General features: G+C 47.0%; 1 protein-coding gene across 1 annotated transcript in view; it reads left to right on the top strand.

Moving 5' to 3' along the window:
- Tshz3 (teashirt zinc finger homeobox 3) overlaps positions 1-18,135 on the top strand; it is a 74,328-nt gene extending 56,193 nt beyond the window's left edge. Inside the window, exon 3 of the mRNA XM_042275446.2 lies at positions 13,218-18,135. Coding sequence (XP_042131380.1) covers positions 13,218-16,423 — 3,206 coding nt within the window. The 3' untranslated portion in view covers positions 16,424-18,135. The remainder of the gene's footprint in view (positions 1-13,217) is intronic.
- Positions 18,136-19,117: the final 982 nt, after the last annotated feature.

Raw genomic sequence — 19,117 nt, 5'->3', positions numbered from 1 at the left:
CCCCTGCCTAGAATCCCCCAGTGAGGGCTGGGGTGTGGCTCAGTGGTAGAGCCCCTGCCTAGAATCCCCCAGTGAGGACTGGGGTGTGGCTCAGTGGTAGAGCCCCTGCCTAGAATCCCCCAGTGAGGGCTGGGGTGTGGCTCAGTGGTAGAGCCCCTGCCTAGAATACCCCAGTGAGGGGCTGGGGGTGTGGCTCAGTGGTAGAGCCCCTGCCTAGAATCCCCCAGTGAGGGCTGGGGTGTGGCTCAGTGGTAGAGCCTCTGCCTAGAATCCCCCAGTGAGGGCTGGGGTGTAGCTCAGTGGTAGAGCCCCTGCCTAGAGCGAGGGTCTGGGGATGTGGCCCAATGCAGAGCACTTGCATAGTATGCACAATGCCCTATATTCCAGACCTAGAAGAAAGAAAAAGAAAACTTCTAAGTGGTAACATGGAACTTGATTATTTGGAACTCTAAATGTCAAACCAAGATACTTGTACTGATAATATACTCCTTTAATGCCCCTGTGGTCTGTAACAAAAGCCATCTTGATCATGTAAAAAAATAAATAAAGGCTGTGACTCTGACACATTCATTTTAATAGGTTCTTATTCCTAACGTAAGCATTTGCAGTATTTAGTTGTGTCCATTATATGTTGGATGGATGAATGGACAGATGGGTGAATAAACCGGATCAACAGATGATAGTAGATAGATGGATTGATAGGTGAATGAATGAATAAAAGGGAGTGGATGAATAGGCGAGTGAATGTGTGAGTAGATAAATGTATTGCATAAATCAGTTGCCTTCTTCTCCATGTAAATCTTAATTCCTGCTTGCTGCAAGCCATCCATTTACCGTTTTTACAGACACAGCCCTTAGATGTTAGAGGGAAAAGCCAGTGAGTCCCAGTGAGAGTAGAGTTGTACACATATAACCACTTTGAAAATGCCCATTTCAAGGACTGGCTCCCAATTCCCCAACCCATTCCCCAGTTGCCAGCTATGGTTTTCTTGAGATTTAAGACTGTCAACTGTGTAGGCAGTTGAGCTGCCTTATTGAAGACTACAGGTTACTCATGAAACACACTCTGTTTTGCCTCACAGGTTCCCATACACCAACTGCAGGTGTGTGGAACACAGAGCCTTGATTAACGTTGTCCACTTGGTGTGCAGCAGCAGAAGTCCAACCATCCATAAAAATCCACCCAGCTTCTATTCCGACAAGAAGAGAGAATTCTTTCTTAATGTGAAGTTGCCCTAAGTGGTTGGCTCCACCATGTTAGGGGTCACCTCCTTGCTCATGGAATAGAGGTAGAGGGAGGTAGGAGTAGGGCTGAGAGTTTGTGGTTTTGATTTTACTCTAGGAGAGAAGATGTGAAACGACATTGAGCTCAGAAAAGGGCAGTGTGGAAGGCCAGCAGGAATTTTCATCTCTCTGTCGATTCTTGCCACAGCTTATCCTGACACCAGGAGCCATATAAGCTGGTAGACCATCACTGGCCACCAGGTTTAACCAAATGGCATCAAACAGACCCCTCCCGCACTGCAGGTTGGTTACATTCATGGCTCCTCTGTGTCAGGTGTATTAAAGTGTTACTGTGGGACCCAGAGGTAAGGATACAGACACCTTAGCCAAATGTCATGGCATGCCACTGTTGGTTAGATGATTGGTAGAGGGTGGGCTTGATGCCAAAGACAAAGCTAACTCCGATGGTTCCTAAACTGGCTGTTCATTCACTGCCCTTTATCTAAAGATTTGCCAAAGGTAACTGTAGAAGCACATGGAAGCTCCCTGTCTCGTTTTGGAATGGGCAGGCTGCCTTCCCTTTTGGATCTTGGAAAACCTCCAAGCTGCCAGGCCTCCTCTTACTCCTAGTTCTGTGCCTTAGAAGGGGAAGAAGGCCATTCTGAGCAGGGACCTCTGATGCTGCCACTGTGGCAAGAATCTAGAGATACAAGCCTGAAGTGTTTTGGCCCTGCATGTGACTGCAGCTTTCCTGTTTTCATGTTGAAATATTATTTTAAAGGACTTTAATGTGCATTAATTATCCAAAATAATAGATTCCTTTGTGACATTTTCATGTGTCTATATAATGTACTCTGATCATATCCATCCTCTCTGTCCCTCCTCCCCCATTCTTACTGGTTACTTTCCTCTTCCCTGACTTTTCATCTTCTTCTTTCTTCTCTGCCTCTCTCCTCTAACAGTCTAGATTCTACATTTGAGAGAAAACACGCAGTACTTGAGTTTCTCAGTCTGGCTTATATCACTTAGCACGGTGATCTCTGGTTCCATATACTTTCCTGGAAATGACCCAGTTTCCTTCTTTGTGCCTGAATAATACTCCACTCTGTATATATACCACATTTCCTTTTTCCATGCATCCACTGGCAGGCCCCTAGGCTGATCCCCAACTTGGAATTTGAGAAGAGCCTCATTCAGCACAGATGAGCAGGTGCCTCTGTAGTTTGCTGACTTAGTGCCTCTGGAGATACTCAGGAGCTAGCCTCATCTGGAGGAGCAGCTCCAGGTCTGGAGCAGCGGGGAGTTTCCCCCATGGGAAAGTGTCTTTGGAGCAGAGGTGTCCTTGCTCTACTAAGCAGCAGCGGACTGTAATGACTGCAACAGCCTCCCATCACCCTGGCTGTGCCCGAGTGACATGGCCTTACACACACCACCTTCCCTTGCCAATCAAGTCATGTTCTGCTTTTCTTGGCCTGGAAGCAGTCCTGCTCTGTTAACACAGTGGTCCCCAACCAAATGAGCCTCTGCCGTGCACATTACATCAAATTAACATGTACAAAATTAATATTCCTGACCTTGCTAGTGGGGAGAACCATCAATCTAAGGGAGGTTGTCATCCCAGTGTGGCCAGCCTTCTGGAGAAGGCCTCTCGATTATAACTCAGCCACGTGCTTTTCCCTGTAAAGTCAGGCCATGCCCTTCCCTCAGGCCTGGCTTGGGACCCTGGGATTTTCTCCTGTTTTCTGAGGACCTCCACACCGAGTGTCAATGCTTGCAAGACCCCAAGTCCTCCTGATTTCTTCCCTTTGTCTTAAGTGGCCATGGTGACTTCCATTATTCTTAACAGCTTCTAGGTGTCTTTATGTGACTCTAGGTGTCCAGGTGGATGCACAGAGAATACCCATGGTCTCTGTTGAACTGTGACCTCCTTGGTCCAAGCATAAACTCTCATTCTCGAGAACAATTTGTTTTTCTCTCCATTTCATATTTATTAACCAGTCAAATAGCCAACATGTAGCTGCATCCCCTTGGTGTTACATGTTTAGTCAGGCCCACTTCTGCTACATCCCTTGATTTCTTTTGGCCATCTCTTCACTCTCTGTTTATCTCCCCCAGTGCTGGGGATTCCTGCTCATTAGGCTAGGTCTCTACCACTGAGCCGTGCCACCAATCCCTTATTGGTGAATCCTAGGTAAGGATTCTACCCGTGAATCACATCCCCAGCCCCTCACAGAAGGATTCTAGGCAGGTGCTCTATCATTGAGCCATGCTCCAAGTTCCTCACTGGGAGATTCTAAGCAGGGGCTCTACCACTGAGCCACGCTCCCAGCCCTTCACTGGGGGACTCTTCCACTGAGCCTCACCCCTAGCCCTATTCCCTTTCACTCTTGATCTTTGAGCCCTCTCCCAGTCAGCAGACAGAAAGAGATCCCTCTATCTTAAGTGTCAAGAGCCTGGGGTTGCTGGGGTGTGGGGTGGGGTGGGGTGTGTGTGTCGGTGTTTGGCCAATGTTAACCTAGCACTGAATGCTAGCTCTTGCCTCTTCATATCTCCAAAGCTCTTGGGTCTGGGCTCTTCAGACATCTGAGGAGAGTTCTTAAGTCCTGAAACAGCCTGCAGTAGATATTTACCTGTAGTAGGTAAATGCTATGATTCCCACCCCGCACCCTGAGGGGGGATCATCATGAAGCATGCAACACTCTTATGCAGTAGAACCCCATGTAAAAATAACTCAGAGGGCACACAGCCTCCAGTACTTAGAGCAATCACAAGGCATAAATTCTTGCCTCAACTTCATCTTTGTGTTCATGGTTAGATTTAGGTGGGAGTTTCTGAGGACTTAGAACTTTTTAAATACCACCCCCCCAGATGACTCAAGGTAGCAAGTAATCTGACAAGGGATCTGGATTCAGCTTACAGGATACAGTCTGACTGGCAGCTGGGGACTGAGGGGACAGGTCTAGGTGTCCAAAGTGCCTTCTTGAAGCACTGACTGACCTCTTGCTGAGAAAGTACTGGCAATTCTCTGGCAGTACCCAAGCAGTATTGCTATTGGGTAGAGCTGAACTTTGCCCCTGTGATAGCCTCTTCCTTGCTGGAAGTCCCACAGATGGGCTGGAGTCATTGGAAAACACATGTGAGGTCAAATGTAGTAGGCTTCAGCATGAGGTCAACTCTAGTAGGCTTCACTGCCTCCTTCCTTGTCCTTCAGTTCTCTGCCTTCCTTCCCCATGGCCTTCATCTTAAGGCTTCCCTGGAAAGGCAACAAGGCCTGAGTGGTGGCTTCGAGAGATCCATTCAAGGCCCTACAGGAGGGTGCTGAGCCCAGAGCTGGTCCAGGACCAAGCTGGTCCTGGATGCTTCCATGGAAAGCAAACCCGTGTGCAGTTGGTACACTGCACTTGAAGAGGCCTGTTAGCTTGGGAAAGCACCTAGGTTCATGCATCTTTGAGTCTTTCGTGGGACCCAGGAGATGACTTTGGACAATTTGATGTCCATTCTGCTTGCTCTCTCTTGTTCACGATGAAGAATATGCACCTCAGAGACTAGAATGCAGCCAGCCTGGGGCAGATAAGTGCTGAAAGCTGGGTCTACATTGCTGTGACTTGGCACAATGTCATAGAAGAAAATGCAGTGTAGAAATGCCAGCAGTAGTGGCTGATCCTCTCCAGGTCCAGGCTTTTGGACATTTCTCTCACATATTTCCTGGAGCTCTACTCTGATGTGAGCCCCTGGGAGAGGTGTCCCTGTAGGCAGTCAGTAGTGATTCAGACACCTCCTGACGACGTTGGCATCTTTGCTTGCCCATTCACTTCCTCTAACAGTAGGACTTAGAGACTCATGGAGGCTTTAACATTGCTTGTAAGTTTGATCTGTGATCTATGACACAGACTTATGTATATGAGTCCCAAAGAGCCCAATAGCTGTCCAATTTTAGGCATGTCCCTGGCATCTTCTGAACAGTTCCATGTCTCCAATATGACCACAGAAGAGGCTAGGTTTGTTGAGGCCACTGTGGCCTCCTCTACCCTCACGAGATATCAGAATGCCTTCTTTGCTCAGGATGGCATAGGTAAATCTCTGAGGATTTCTTTCCACCTCTCTAGTACTGCCTAGCACATGCTAGGGAAATGTGTACTATCTAGCTACATCCCCAACCCTCTTTGCCCTATTCACTTTGAGACAGGATCTCATTGAATTTCCCCAGGCTAGCCTTGAACTCATTCTGTGGTTCAAGCAGGACTATAGTTGAACTCCTCCTGCCTTGACCTCAGGGGTACCTCCAGAGTTGTGCCTCCACACTTGGCTTCTGCTTCTCTGTTGCTGTGGTCATCAGTCTACCAAGGCCTCATTTCCATGGCCACCTTGGTGGCTACCCTCGTAGCCACCTCTGTCTACACCAGAATTCCAAACTCCTGGCCCATCACCATTTTACAGCCTTTTGTATTAAGGTGATCTCAAGCTCGCATCCTGTCTCATGTCCCTCATGCCTTACTTCTTCCTGCCCTGACCACCTCCAAGCCTACTCCCATCTGCCTGGCCTGTCTTTCCTTCTTCACTTCATCTTCTCTTTGTTCCCCCCTTCACTCCCTCCTGAGCCTCTCAAGGCACTGACCTTGAGCTTCACCCTTGCATCCTTGTCATCAGCCCTGGGCAACGATGTGGAGCAGATGCAATCTGAGCAGCTATGGGAACAGTCTGTAAGGCACTATGTCTGGGTTCTAGAGTTCTAACTTCACAACCTTTATGTCAGCCCTAAATATGCTCCCATGTACAGGACAACTTGTAATCATTTCTAGGAACAAGGCGCAGCCCTTTCCTTTATTCCCAGCTGTACCCACCCCTGCCCACTGTCTACCGTCTACCCACAGCCTCTGTGGCCTGAGTGCCCAGACCTAAGCTCTTGCCCCTTCACCTTGGGGTAAGCTCATTAACAATGTGATAAAGTAATTTCCACTTACCCATAAAGAAATTCTAGTGTTCCTTAGCTTGCTATTTATATTTATATTATTTATATGAAGTACATTAATTTCCTTTTTACACAGAGGTAGAGTTTAGCCAAGGGTGATACATATTGTTGAGAGGATTCCTGCCTCTTTCCCTTCATATGGCTATGGTGGGCCTGCTCTTTACCCTTGGACACACCCACCAATCCTTCAGCTCTCCTGGATGGGAAGGGGTGGGGTCCTTGGAAGTATTACGCTCTGCATTCCCAGCATACACTCACTCCCACACCCTTTTGGGATTGGGCTTTTTCACAGTCCAGACCCAGGGTCTGGGCCTTGGAGTCAGAAATAACTCAGTGTAATTCTTTGAAAATCACGTTTAGGAAAAAAAACAAAAAACAAAAAACAAAGAAACCTGCCAATTTCTTCATCCCTTCCCATGACCTTTGGAAAGATCAGAGGCAAGGAATGTGAGACCCTTCTGTCTGGTCCACATAGTAGACTGAGGCATTGTTTCTTTTGTGGCTTGCCCTTCCAGGAGTGTTGGGTAATTGGGTTTTAAAAGGTGCTTACAAATATAAGCCTCAGTCTCAGGAATGTTCGTTTACCTGTGTCCCATTTGGCTCCACTTGGCAGGGTTCTACTGTTCAAGCTACCATTTAATCCACCAGCAGTCAAGTGCCTTGTGTCTTTCCACACTGTGTTTTTGCCTGTGGAACAGAGCAAATGGGAGTTGGATATGGGTCAGGAAACTGGCAAGGCAGCTTGACTACCCTCATGAAGAGAGGCCGTCAACCAAGTGACTTGGGAAAACATGAAATGCAGGTGCTTCATCCCTAAGTCCACCCCTTACTTGTAAGTCTCTGCCCACTCCTCTAAGTTTTTCGTTGCTTCTTGTATAGCGGTAGTTAGTTGGGATGGAAGTCCCCTCACCCTCATAGTCCAGCTGCATCTGCTGTTGGAGCTGGCAGCAAAGTTCAGTCTTATGAAGCAGAAAGGCCCGATGATGCATCGTGTCAGTCACACTCAGAGAGCAGATCCAGAAAGGACTTAGCATCGTACTCTAGCACATCTCCATCCTGGGACTGACTTGAATCTGGACCCACCTTAGCTAGTTAGCTACTGAGGGGGTTGGAAGAAGTCAACTGTAATGTTCCTTTGTGTCTCCTGTGGATAGAGGTTGAGTGGCCACTATGATCTGAGCCATGGTATGCAAGTGATTTAAAGTTGTCCACCATAGATTTATATTTTGACATTTGATCTTTCCTGTGAGTGTAAGAAGTGGTGGGGCCACTAGGAGGTTGGCTTAGAGGGAGGTCCTTAAGTTTGCCCTCAGGTCAAATTAGGGTTGTTCTTGTGGGATCTTGCATTAGTCCTTGTGGGAGTTGGTGCTGGACAAGCACACAGCCCTGAGGTGTTCTCTGCTGTCCTGTTCTAAGATGTGGCCTTTCCCTCCACATAGATGTCTGTTTCTTTGTCATGGAGCCCTTGCAAAGGCAGCAATGGGCAGTTTGGATCCAAGACTTCTGAACCTATGAGCTGAGCGCATCCTTTCCTTTATTGAATTAGCCGTCTTTGGGTATTTTGTTAAATAACAGAAAACTGACTAACACAGCCAGACACTAGGGCTGTGTAGCAGACACCTGGAATGGTGAGTCTGGCTTGTGTGGGCATGGGCCTGACCTCATGGAGTTGACATAGCACCTGGCTACAGAGCAGTGATGCAAGTGGGAACTGGGGGGACAAAAGCTATCTGTTTCATCCCCCCAGAGATGGGCTGCCACCTCATGTCTCCATCTTGGGAGGCAGCAGTGAGCAGAGGGGAGTTAGAAATGAGAGATCCTGCCACATCCTAGAGGCCCAGAAAAGCTGGAAGGAAACAAGAACAAAGTAGGGGGAGGTTCTTGGGGGCACTTTGAGGAATTTGGGCTTTTGTCAGAGGCCAGCGAGGAGCATTGAGGCTGTACTGCAGGTGAGATGTGGGCAGTCAGCTGTTTGTTACCGTCCCGGTGGCTTCTGTTTCTACTGGATTGAAGGTATGGAGTGAGGAGGAAGACATGCTGGTGTCTGCACCAGGATGGGAGGGGGCAGAAACATATCCAGTTCTATTACCAAGACTGTTAATACCACTCTGTGCAGCTTGCAGTGACCTCAGGCTAACCTCTTCCCAGATGAGACCCATGCTGGCCTACTGTGAGTTGACTGGATGCAAGAATTCAGATCAGGGTGTGTGTAAAGTTAAACAGCAATGGAAGATCAAATAAGTCTACAAGAGAATGACAGGACATTCTCAGGCTGTCCTTCCTGTCCCATGTTGGGACAGCATCCGCATCAGAAAAGCTAATCCACACAGACAGTGACTGAAGCCACCAATGTCCTCTTCTGACTTACTGAATCCAGGGTATTATCTGTCCCAAGATCCAGAAGACTTTGCATGTTTGATTCTATCCAAAGAAGAAAAGACTATGGCATGGCGTAGTGGTCCAAGCCTGCAGTTCCAACACCAGGAGGCTGAAGATCCTGAGTTGGAGGCAGCTTGAGCTACAGAGCAAGAATCTAGCTTTAAAAAAAGGAGGGGGTGGCGGAGGAAGGTACTGGAGAGATGGCTTAGCCATTAAGAACACTGACTGCTCTTCCAGAGGACCCAGATTCAACTCTCAGCTCATAACCACCCATAACTCTAGTTCCAGTGGATCCAATGCCCTCTTCTTGCCTCCACAGGCACAAGGTGTGAATGTGGTAGATAGACATACATGCAAGCAAAATAAAAAGTACACATAAAAAATAAAAATAAATAATGTTTTAAAGAAGTGGAATGATTTTTGCCCTGCATATACAAGGCCCTGGGTTTGATGATCCGCAGCACGAAGGAAAAAATGAACTAGGTAAAGCCTGATATTCGATTTTCTTTTTAATTGTGTGTATATATGGGAGGGTGGATGGGTATGTATGCACACACGCAAGAGTGCAGATGCCCACAGAAGACAGAAGTGTCTGGATGTTCTTCTGAGTTGCCTGCTATGGGAACCAGAAACTGAACTCAGGTTCTCTTCAAGGGCAGTATTCACTGTTAACCACTGAGGCATCTCTCCTGCCCTCAGAAAGCATTTATGAAAACTCAGTTCTTAACTCTTTGCTCACAAAAGTCTTAAAACACAGAAATGGAGACAAGGACCTTACAGGTCACTGAACTGGTGCACCATATTATACACACAGGGAAACTGAGGAGGGGAGGGAAAAGGCTATTTCTCTTAGGACAGCAGCTTTCTTGTTTATGGAGTGAATGGATGTTCTCACCCTTCAGCCCCTCTGCCACTCCTCTGACCTATTTCCACTCTTAAGTTTGTTTATTTGTTTGAGACAGGGTCCAAATAGGACAGGCTGACCTTGAACTCAGCATGTTGCTGGGCTCTCAAGGTTTTAAACTCAATGATCAAGAGCATGTGACATCCTTAGAGGAGTGGATTGCACAACACAGCAATGCCTATTCTCAGGCATCTATTATTATGTGGAGGAAGAATCCATGGTCAGTATCTTTGCCTTAGTCTCAGGAAATATTCCTCACTATTGGGTCTGAACCCATTGGTCTTTTGCTAGGTAGTGAGGTTCCTGGCACAAAAGCGTGCCAATATGCATATAAGAACTCTTACAAGCCTGGACAAGGCTGGAGCTAAAGTGTGTGGGAGGCCAGATCTCCCAAGAACCCAGAGCTTTCTGGCATAGGAACTTGTTCCTTTTTCTCAGGGCTGAATTTTGTTCCCATCAGGGAGTTTGGCCATGCTTTCTTTTCAATACTAATATCCTTCTCATTCATCAGACTGATGATGCTCCAATACTATTGTCCATCTCAAAGAGCATATTAAGAGTGTGTTGGGGACCAGCCCATGGTAGGAGCTTGTCACATCAACAATGAGGCATGTAAATAGGATTTCAAATGGCCACACATTCAGTGTGTGGACGCTTCCATCGAGGGTATGGGAGCCAGGCAGGTTCTGAAACAAATGCTCATATTCTCCATATCACTCATGTCCACTGTTGACTTCTCCTGGTTCCTGATGTCTTGCAATGACTATTTTCTGTGGACTCTTTCCTCTACCATTCTTAATTCTTTGCAAGCTCCAGAATAGAAGCAATGACCTGGTGTGTGGTGTTCAGACTTAAGATCGTGGCGCTGAAGTACCTGTCCATGAGACAAGGACTTTGATTGCCACATTCATTCTTTTCTCACTGTTGGGACAGAATTTCCCAGCAGAAGCAATCTAAGGGAGGAAAGGTGTATTTTGGCTTCCTGTTTTTTTGGGGGGGCGGCTACCATTTCATCATGTGGCAAGAATGGAGAGAGTCTGGCCACATCTTGCCAGGCAGGAAGCAGAATGCTAAAGCCAGAACTGAAACAGATCCTCACCTTCAAAGCCTGATCCCAGGAAATTACTCTGCTGACTAGGTTACAGTCTCAGGCCACAACTCCCTAAAACCAGCAAAGGGCCAAGTTTTGAAGAGACATTAGTTTGTCAAGGGCATTGCACATTCAGGTCATAGCAGCATCTGTCCCCATCTGTGTCCCCAGCCTCCCCTTAGGTCCCTGGCAGCAACACAGGCCATGTGTCTTTCTCATCCCAGACCGCCCTGTAGAATCCCTCCTTAGTGCATGGGGCCACCCAGTGAGTTTCCAGAGACTGAAACCCAATGTTCTCTTTTTAGCTGCCCTCTGCAAGGACTGTAAGAGAAATTGCAGACCTGTTCAGCACCCCAGCCTCCACGGGGCTGTGTGAGCAGCCCTCATCAGTTTGCCCCAGCCTAAGTGGACTCCTGAGAGACAGGGAGTTTTAAGCCACGATAAGTCCAGGCAAACTGGGACACTTAGTCATTTGACCCCAGCCAGCCTCCCTCTAGGTTGGATCTCTGAAGGCATGCAGGAGTCAAGATTTCTAGAGTGTTCTGCAAACTGGAGAATGTTATGAGGGAGATTGTTCTTTCCTCTTTCTGTTCTAATTCATGATTCACATTCTTCACTGCTTGTAGGAAGAGAGTCCCTCAGGCTATGTGATGGACCCCTGAACTTCAACTCAGGGCCTGATCTTAGATTCAAGACTCACCACAGCACCTCACACTGTGGCATACCACAGCCACGCAGTTCTGCCAATTTCTTTTTCCTGTTTTCTTTTCGACACAGGCTCTCCCTATGTTTATCCAGACTGACCTAAAACTTGTGATCCTCCTGCCTCAGCCTCCTGAAAGCTAGGATTGCTGACAGGTGTAGGCCACCACTCGCACCACTCGCGTTCTCCTGGACATTTCTAAAGGGTATCCTATGGCTCACACTCAAGGTTCTTGGTTCCTACGGTGCATATAAAGAGAAGTGTCCCTTTCTCAAAGCTGGGACATGGTTCCCGTCCAAGATCCCGCCGCTGGAGTTGCCTCCCTGCAGTTCAGTTCAGAAGTTATGGCGGTCAGAACAAATGCAGATTTGATAGTGGTCAAATGGGAAGGTAGGGCATCTGTATAGGTTCCAAAGGATCAATTACATTTTTTAAACTGTATTTTTCTGATGGGAAATTCACCTGGAAAACATCACTTCAGCTGTTGAATTCTATAAACAAGGCACCCCTCCCTTTTCTAAGAACTCTATCTTTTTATCACCTAGCAATTACCAGTGCCATATCACTGCCACTCCATCCATTTACCATTGGCCTTTTGAAAGCAACTTGTGAAGATCTCCTCATGTAGCCCTGGCTGGCCTGCAACTCAGTGTATAGAGCAGTCTGACCCCAAACCCACCCTCTTGCCTCTGCCTCCCCAGTGCTGGAATTGCAAGTGTGTGCTACACACCCTGTATCCTTTGGTTCTTAGTTCCTGGTAGGAAACAAAATTACCCACCCCATTCCCTTTCTCCTTTAGCTTAAAGCTGCTGCTCACACAGGGCCGGTCACATCACAGCGTACACACAACCACCAAGGTATAGAATAACCCAAGAATGGAAAAATCGTATCATGGCATCCCACTGGCACAGATGCTCCCAGGGCTCTGGGCCTCCCATGGGGGTTAGGGGTTCTTCTAGGACTCCTAGCTGCTGGGCTCTGCTGTCTACCTGCTCAGGAATGCCTGCTGGATTTCCACTCCCAGTACAAGGCCTCCAAAAAGACAGAATCCCTGTAGGATCCCCATGGAGCCTGTTCTGAGTAAATATTGACAAAGTAGTCTAAAGAGCAAACACTTTGACATTTGTAAGGTCCACCAGCAGGTCTTGTATATATTTATACAGCAGGAGTGAGCTCTGCATACCAATTTTCCTGAACCTGTTCTGCTCTAATTCCATTCGATGATATGTGTGTGTGGGTGGCTGAGCATGTGGGGAGCAGGGCCAGTGCAGGGTTGTGGCCACTCACCATCTCTCCCAGGAACACTTCAGGCCCCATCCCTGGCAAGAAACTTACTCTGGGCTTCTTTTAGATCTACTTTTCTAGGAAGAAGAAAAGGCCACACTCCTTGGTTTTAATTTACTATAATTGATGAACTTTCTTTTTACTTGGTAAAAGTCTTATTGATGTTTTTGTACTTTATATTTATTAAAGACTGAGCCTCAAAAGTGTAATGAGTAAAAAAAAAAGTGCTTGCTTAATTTAAATTGTAAGTCTGTCTGTTAAGAAATGCATTAGAGGTAGGAGAAGCATAAGACATATTAATTGACAGACAGGAACTGCTGTCTCTGAGGTTGATACAAGTAATTTATTACTTTAGAAGTGAATGCCACCTCCAGAATGTGCTTCATTAATTTCAAATTTAGTTTTAATTTCAAGCTGTTGCCCCTTGAGAAGAATAAGGTGGCAAATTATGTTTGAAGAGCAGATTTTTTTTTTGCTCCAAAGAAACATCATATTTTAACTATTTAATTTTACAAATAAATGTGCCCATCTCATTTGCCGAATTCCCAAGAGCCAAGAACATATTCTAGGTATGATCAACATTGACTAATTTTTTTCTTTCTTTCTCTCTCTTCCTCTTTGTTCTCACCGTCTGCTCTCTCATTCTCACCTGTGATCATGGCAGCCTATGTTTCCGATGAGTTAAAGGCAGCCGCCTTGGTAGAGGATGGCATAGAGCCTGAGGAGCAGGCGGCCGATGGAGAACCCTCAGCCAAGTACATGTGTCCAGAGAAGGATCTCAGCAAGGCCTGCCCAAGCTACCAGAACTCACCAGCTGCTGAGTTTTCCAGCCACGAAATGGACAGCGAATCTCACATCAGTGAGACCAGTGACCGGATGGCTGACTTTGAAAGTAGCTCCATTAAGAATGAAGAGGAGACCAAGGAGGTCCCGGTGCCCCTGGAGGACACAACCGTGTCGGATAGCCTGGAGCAGATGAAGGCCGTGTACAACAACTTCCTGTCCAATTCCTACTGGTCCAACCTCAACCTGAACCTGCACCAGCCCTCCTCAGAGAACAACGGTGGCAGTAGCAGTAGCAGCAGCAGCAGCAGCAGCAGCTGCGGCAGCGGGAGCTTTGACTGGCATCAGAGCGCTATGGCGAAGACCCTGCAGCAGGTGTCGCAGAACCGCATGTTGCCTGAGCCCAGCCTGTTCAGCACCGTGCAGCTATATCGCCAGAGCAGCAAGCTGTATGGCTCCATCTTCACCGGGGCCAGCAAGTTCCGTTGCAAAGACTGTAGTGCTGCCTATGACACCCTGGTGGAGCTGACGGTGCACATGAATGAGACAGGTCACTATCGCGATGACAACCATGAGACAGACAACAACAACCCCAAGCGCTGGTCCAAGCCTCGCAAGCGGTCTTTGTTGGAGATGGAAGGGAAGGAAGATGCTCAGAAGGTGCTGAAGTGCATGTACTGTGGCCACTCCTTTGAGTCTCTCCAAGACCTGAGTGTCCACATGATCAAAACTAAACACTACCAAAAAGTGCCTCTCAAGGAACCTGTCACACCTGTCACAGCCAAAATCATCCCTGCCGCTCGGAAGAAACCTTCGCTGGAGCTGGAGCTGCCTAGCTCCCCCGACTCCACAGGTGGAACCCCCAAAGCTACCCTGTCTGATACCAGTGATGCTCTGCAGAAGAACTCCAATCCTTACATCACGCCAAATAACCGGTACGGCCACCAGAATGGGGCCAGCTATGCATGGCACTTTGAGGCCCGAAAGTCCCAGATCCTCAAATGCATGGAGTGTGGAAGCTCCCATGACACACTCCAGGAGCTCACAGCCCACATGATGGTCACTGGCCACTTTATCAAGGTCACAAACTCAGCCATGAAGAAGGGGAAGCCCATCATGGAGACACCCGTCACGCCCACCATCACCACCTTGCTGGATGAGAAGGTACAGTCTGTGCCACTGGCAGCCACCACGTTCACATCTCCCTCCAATACACCTGCGAGTGTCTCCCCGAAGCTGACCGTGGAGGTCAAAAAGGAAGTGGACAAGGAGAAAGTAGTCATGGATGAGAAACCCAAGGAGAAAGAGAAGACCAGTGAGGAAGAGGAGAAGTATGATATTTCTTCCAAGTACCACTATTTGACTGAAAATGACTTAGAAGAGAGCCCTAAAGGGGGGCTAGATATCCTGAAATCCCTCGAAAACACAGTGACATCAGCCATCAACAAGGCTCAGAATGGCACTCCCAGCTGGGGGGGTTACCCCAGCATCCACGCCGCCTACCAGCTCCCCAACATGATGAAGTTGTCCCTGGGTTCCTCAGGGAAGAGCACACCCCTGAAACCCATATTTGGCAACAGTGAAATCGTGTCTCCTACAAAAACCCAGACCCTGGTCTCTCCACCCAGCAGCCAGACCTCCCCCATGCCCAAGACAAACTTTCACGCCATGGAAGAACTGGTGAAAAAAGTCACTGAGAAAGTTGCCAAAGTTGAGGAGAAAATGAAAGAGCCCGAAGGCAAGCTGTCACCTCCAAAGCGGGCCACGCCGTCGCCTTGCAGCAGTGAGCAGAGTGAGCCCATTAAGATGGAAGCCTCCAGTGATGGTGGCTTCAAAAGCCAGGAGAACAGCCCCAGCCCGCCAAGAGATGGGTGCAAGGAGGTGAGCCCTGCTGCAGAGCCGGTGGAGAACGGTAAGGAGTTGGTGAAGCCCCTGAGCGGAGGGCTCAGCGGCAGCACAGCCATCATCACGGACCACCCACCAGAACAGCCTTTTGTGAACCCCCTGAGTGCCCTGCAGTCGGTCATGAATATCCACTTGGGCAAAGCCGCCAAGCCCTCCCTGCCTGCCCTGGACCCCATGAGCATGCTTTTCAAGATGAGCAACAGTCTAGCCGAGAAGGCAGCCGTGGCCACCCCACCACCCCTTCAGGCCAAGAAGGCGGACCATCTGGACCGCTATTTCTACCACGTCAACAATGACCAGCCCATAGACTTGACGAAGGGAAAGAGTGACAAAGGTTGCTCCTTAGGTTCAGGGCTTTTGTCCCCCACATCCACATCCCCAGCAACTTCCTCATCTACAGTGACAACAGCAAAGACATCTGCCGTCGTATCATTCATGTCAAACTCGCCACTGCGCGAGAATGCCTTGTCAGATATATCCGATATGTTGAAGAACTTGACAGAGAGCCACACGTCAAAATCCTCTACTCCTTCCAGCATCTCTGAGAAGTCTGACATTGACGGGGCCACCCTGGAAGAGGCCGAGGAGTCGACTCCAGCACAGAAGAGGAAAGGCCGCCAGTCCAACTGGAATCCCCAGCACCTGCTGATCCTGCAGGCCCAGTTTGCAGCCAGCCTCCGGCAGACATCGGAGGGGAAGTACATCATGTCAGACCTGAGCCCCCAGGAGCGCATGCACATCTCGAGGTTCACCGGGCTCTCCATGACCACCATCAGCCACTGGCTGGCCAACGTGAAATACCAACTCCGGAGGACAGGTGGAACAAAGTTCCTCAAAAACTTGGACACTGGCCACCCTGTGTTCTTTTGTAACGACTGTGCGTCACAAATCAGGACTCCTTCCACGTACATCAGCCACCTAGAGTCACACCTGGGCTTCCGGCTACGGGACTTATCGAAATTATCCACTGAACAGATTAACAATCAAATAGCACAAACCAAGTCGCCATCAGAAAAATTGGTGACATCCTCCCCGGAGGAGGACCTGGGGACCTCCTATCAGTGCAAGCTTTGCAATCGGACCTTTGCAAGCAAGCACGCTGTTAAACTTCACCTTAGCAAAACTCACGGGAAGTCGCCAGAAGACCACCTTCTGTTCGTTTCCGAGCTGGAGAAGCAGTAGCGTTTGCTGCAGGGTGGAAATGACTGGAGAGAAATGCTGAAGGCACCTTAAAGCCCCTCTGTCTTGTTCTTGGCACATGTTCTTACGTTAACTGCAGAGGATCATTCTGGGCTGGACTGTTTGGTATAACTGTACAGTGTTTAATAGAGAGGTGCATATAATCAGCTGTTGTTACTGGTAAAATAACGAAGGTTAAAACGCAGTGCTAAGTGTTTGGAACTTTGTGTAAATGGGATTTAATTGTGAGCATCCCCTCGATGCTTCAAGCTGCATGCATTAACAGACAGTTTAATTAAGCATTTATAACGAAACCAGGCACACTTTTTCCATGAAACTTGGGTGTGCTGGCATTTCTCACCCTTTCATCTTTAGCCCTCTGAGTACTACGAAGCACTTTTGCATTAATTTGGTTAAAAAAAGATAATAATAAAACAAAATAATAATGAATAATAATAATGTATGAAACTCTGTTTTTAAACTCCTTACCAGCTTAGTTATAAGGAATAATAGGAACCTCCATTTATGCAGGTCTGCAGGGGTATAACACGCCTTGAAATTTAAAAGAATATTATTTTCACATTGAAACATAGATGTATATATTGTATAGATTTCAAACTCTTATGGAAAATGTGACTGGTTAAATGACCCTTTCTTTCTTGCATTTATAACAAGTGTTTTATGTACCTGCTATACTCTGGGCACAAGCCATGCCTCTGTATAGTGTATATTTCCTTATCTTTTTCTTTTTTTAAGGTTTATGTTTTTTTTTACATGCAAACGTTGTAAATTATACAGAAAATTCCACAGATAGCATTTATAAAATATACAGAAGCATTATCTCAAAGCAAGGTATGATGTTTGTTTTGCTATACGGCACATCTATATTGATAGAGGGTTCATGTTTAAATTATACATATTTATTAGCATTCTATTATCATTTGTTTTGAGGCCAGGAAATCCATCCCTGGCAGGCATCATAACTATTTTGCACATGGTTCTTAAAGGTATTTATTAGAAATTAAAGGATGCTCAAAGTAAACTCAGTGCTCAAAGGGTTAAGTCTATTTGAAAAGGAAAAAAAAAACAATTAAAAAAAACCCAACAACTTGTACTGTATTTCCTGAACATTGATAAAGCCTTTAAAATGTTTGTACTGTAATCCTTTGCTTACAAGTCATGAGGTGTTCTGTGGGACACCCACTTTCACTTATTTATAAGCCCTCTTGGTTGCTAGTTCATAATGTGGGATGCTTTTTTTTCTTTCTTTCTCTCTCCTCTCTCTTCCTCTCTCTCTTTCTCTCTCTTTTTAATTTCAATCGGTAACTTTGTTTTGTTCTTCCTAATTATTCTTCCAAGATCCCACACTGCAGTTTTATCTTTAGGCTTATGGAAGGTAACCCGTGGTTACCAGCTCTCCAAGCCATTCTGTTCTTCTCCATTTCTGGCAGTTAATTTGCAGAAATAACTGACAGCTGACACCATACGAGAACCTATGTATAAAATATTGGCATGTAAACACCACAGACACCGTGACACACTCTGTGCCCTGTTTTGTTGTTGACAATGGCACACCATGATGTGACTCTTCATATAACCCTTTTTTTCTACGGCAGCATTAAAATTGTCTTTTTGCTATAATTTTGTGTTGCGTTCACAATTATGTCTGAGATGTGCTACGACTAACGAGCACATTAAAATTAAATTGTATGCGATCTGTTTATGACTGACTTGGTTGCTGTGTCTGCCAGGTGCTGGCAGTTGGAGGCTGCGCGTAAATCAGGGGAGTTTTCGTGAACTTTGGTGTTTATAAGGAAATCGAGGAGGCTTATGTAGCATTTCCCCCCAGAATAAAAATGGGAAAGAAAGGAGAGATGCATGTGAAGGTAGAACCCCCGTGGGCAAGGCATTCTCCTGGGTGGGTCTGGTCTCCCTTCTATATGCCCTATAGTGTTCCCAGGCTGAGGGAGGAGGTCTTTAGGGATTACACGTGATAGCTTATTCTTGGTAACAAGATTTTCAAAGAGCAGGAAGCAGAGAAGAGACAGGCATTTGGGGTCACCTGTTCTTCTCAAGTTAAAGCAGTTAGAGATAACCAGGTGGGGGAGGGGCCGGGGGCGAGGGTAGGAAGGAAGCATTTATATGATAATCACAAGCTTTTATTGGCCCTGGCAAATCATTCCAACAAAAACGCTGAGAGTATCATGTAAAACTGTAAAATACCTTTATTACTATATTCAAACTAGTCTTGCAGTTAGGCAGAATCTGAGCTCCTAACCTAGAATTATACAAATGAGAAATGTGATACATCCATGTAATACATAAAACACCTCAACTTGAAGGGAAAAAAAGATACTCTTTTATTAAAAATTTAAATTAAGCCCTTTCAAAATTGTTCGGCAACACGCCCACGGGTTTTCCTGCTGCTCCCCACCCCTTTTCGTCAAGACAAGTCCAAATGTGCCATCGACTCTATTTTCTCTCGGTAATCCATCTCTCTCTCTCTCTGGGGTTTCAGAAAGAACTCCGCTGGAGTTTAAAATGGGCTTCTGGCAGATAATGGCACATGGGCTCTACTCCAACCTTGTGACTTGGGCACACAGGTAGGGCACAGCCTCAGAAGAGTCTCTTGCCTCTGGGTCCTGGATCTGCCCTACTCGTTCACTACATCATGGCTAGCCCATGTCTCTCTCTTAA

The sequence above is a fragment of the Peromyscus maniculatus genome, chromosome 1, assembly GCF_049852395.1.
Source record: "Peromyscus maniculatus bairdii isolate BWxNUB_F1_BW_parent chromosome 1, HU_Pman_BW_mat_3.1, whole genome shotgun sequence".
Taxonomy (NCBI): Eukaryota; Metazoa; Chordata; class Mammalia; order Rodentia; family Cricetidae; genus Peromyscus; species Peromyscus maniculatus.
The sequence above is the reverse complement of the archived record's forward strand: the minus strand, read 5'-3'. Positions and strand labels throughout refer to the sequence as shown.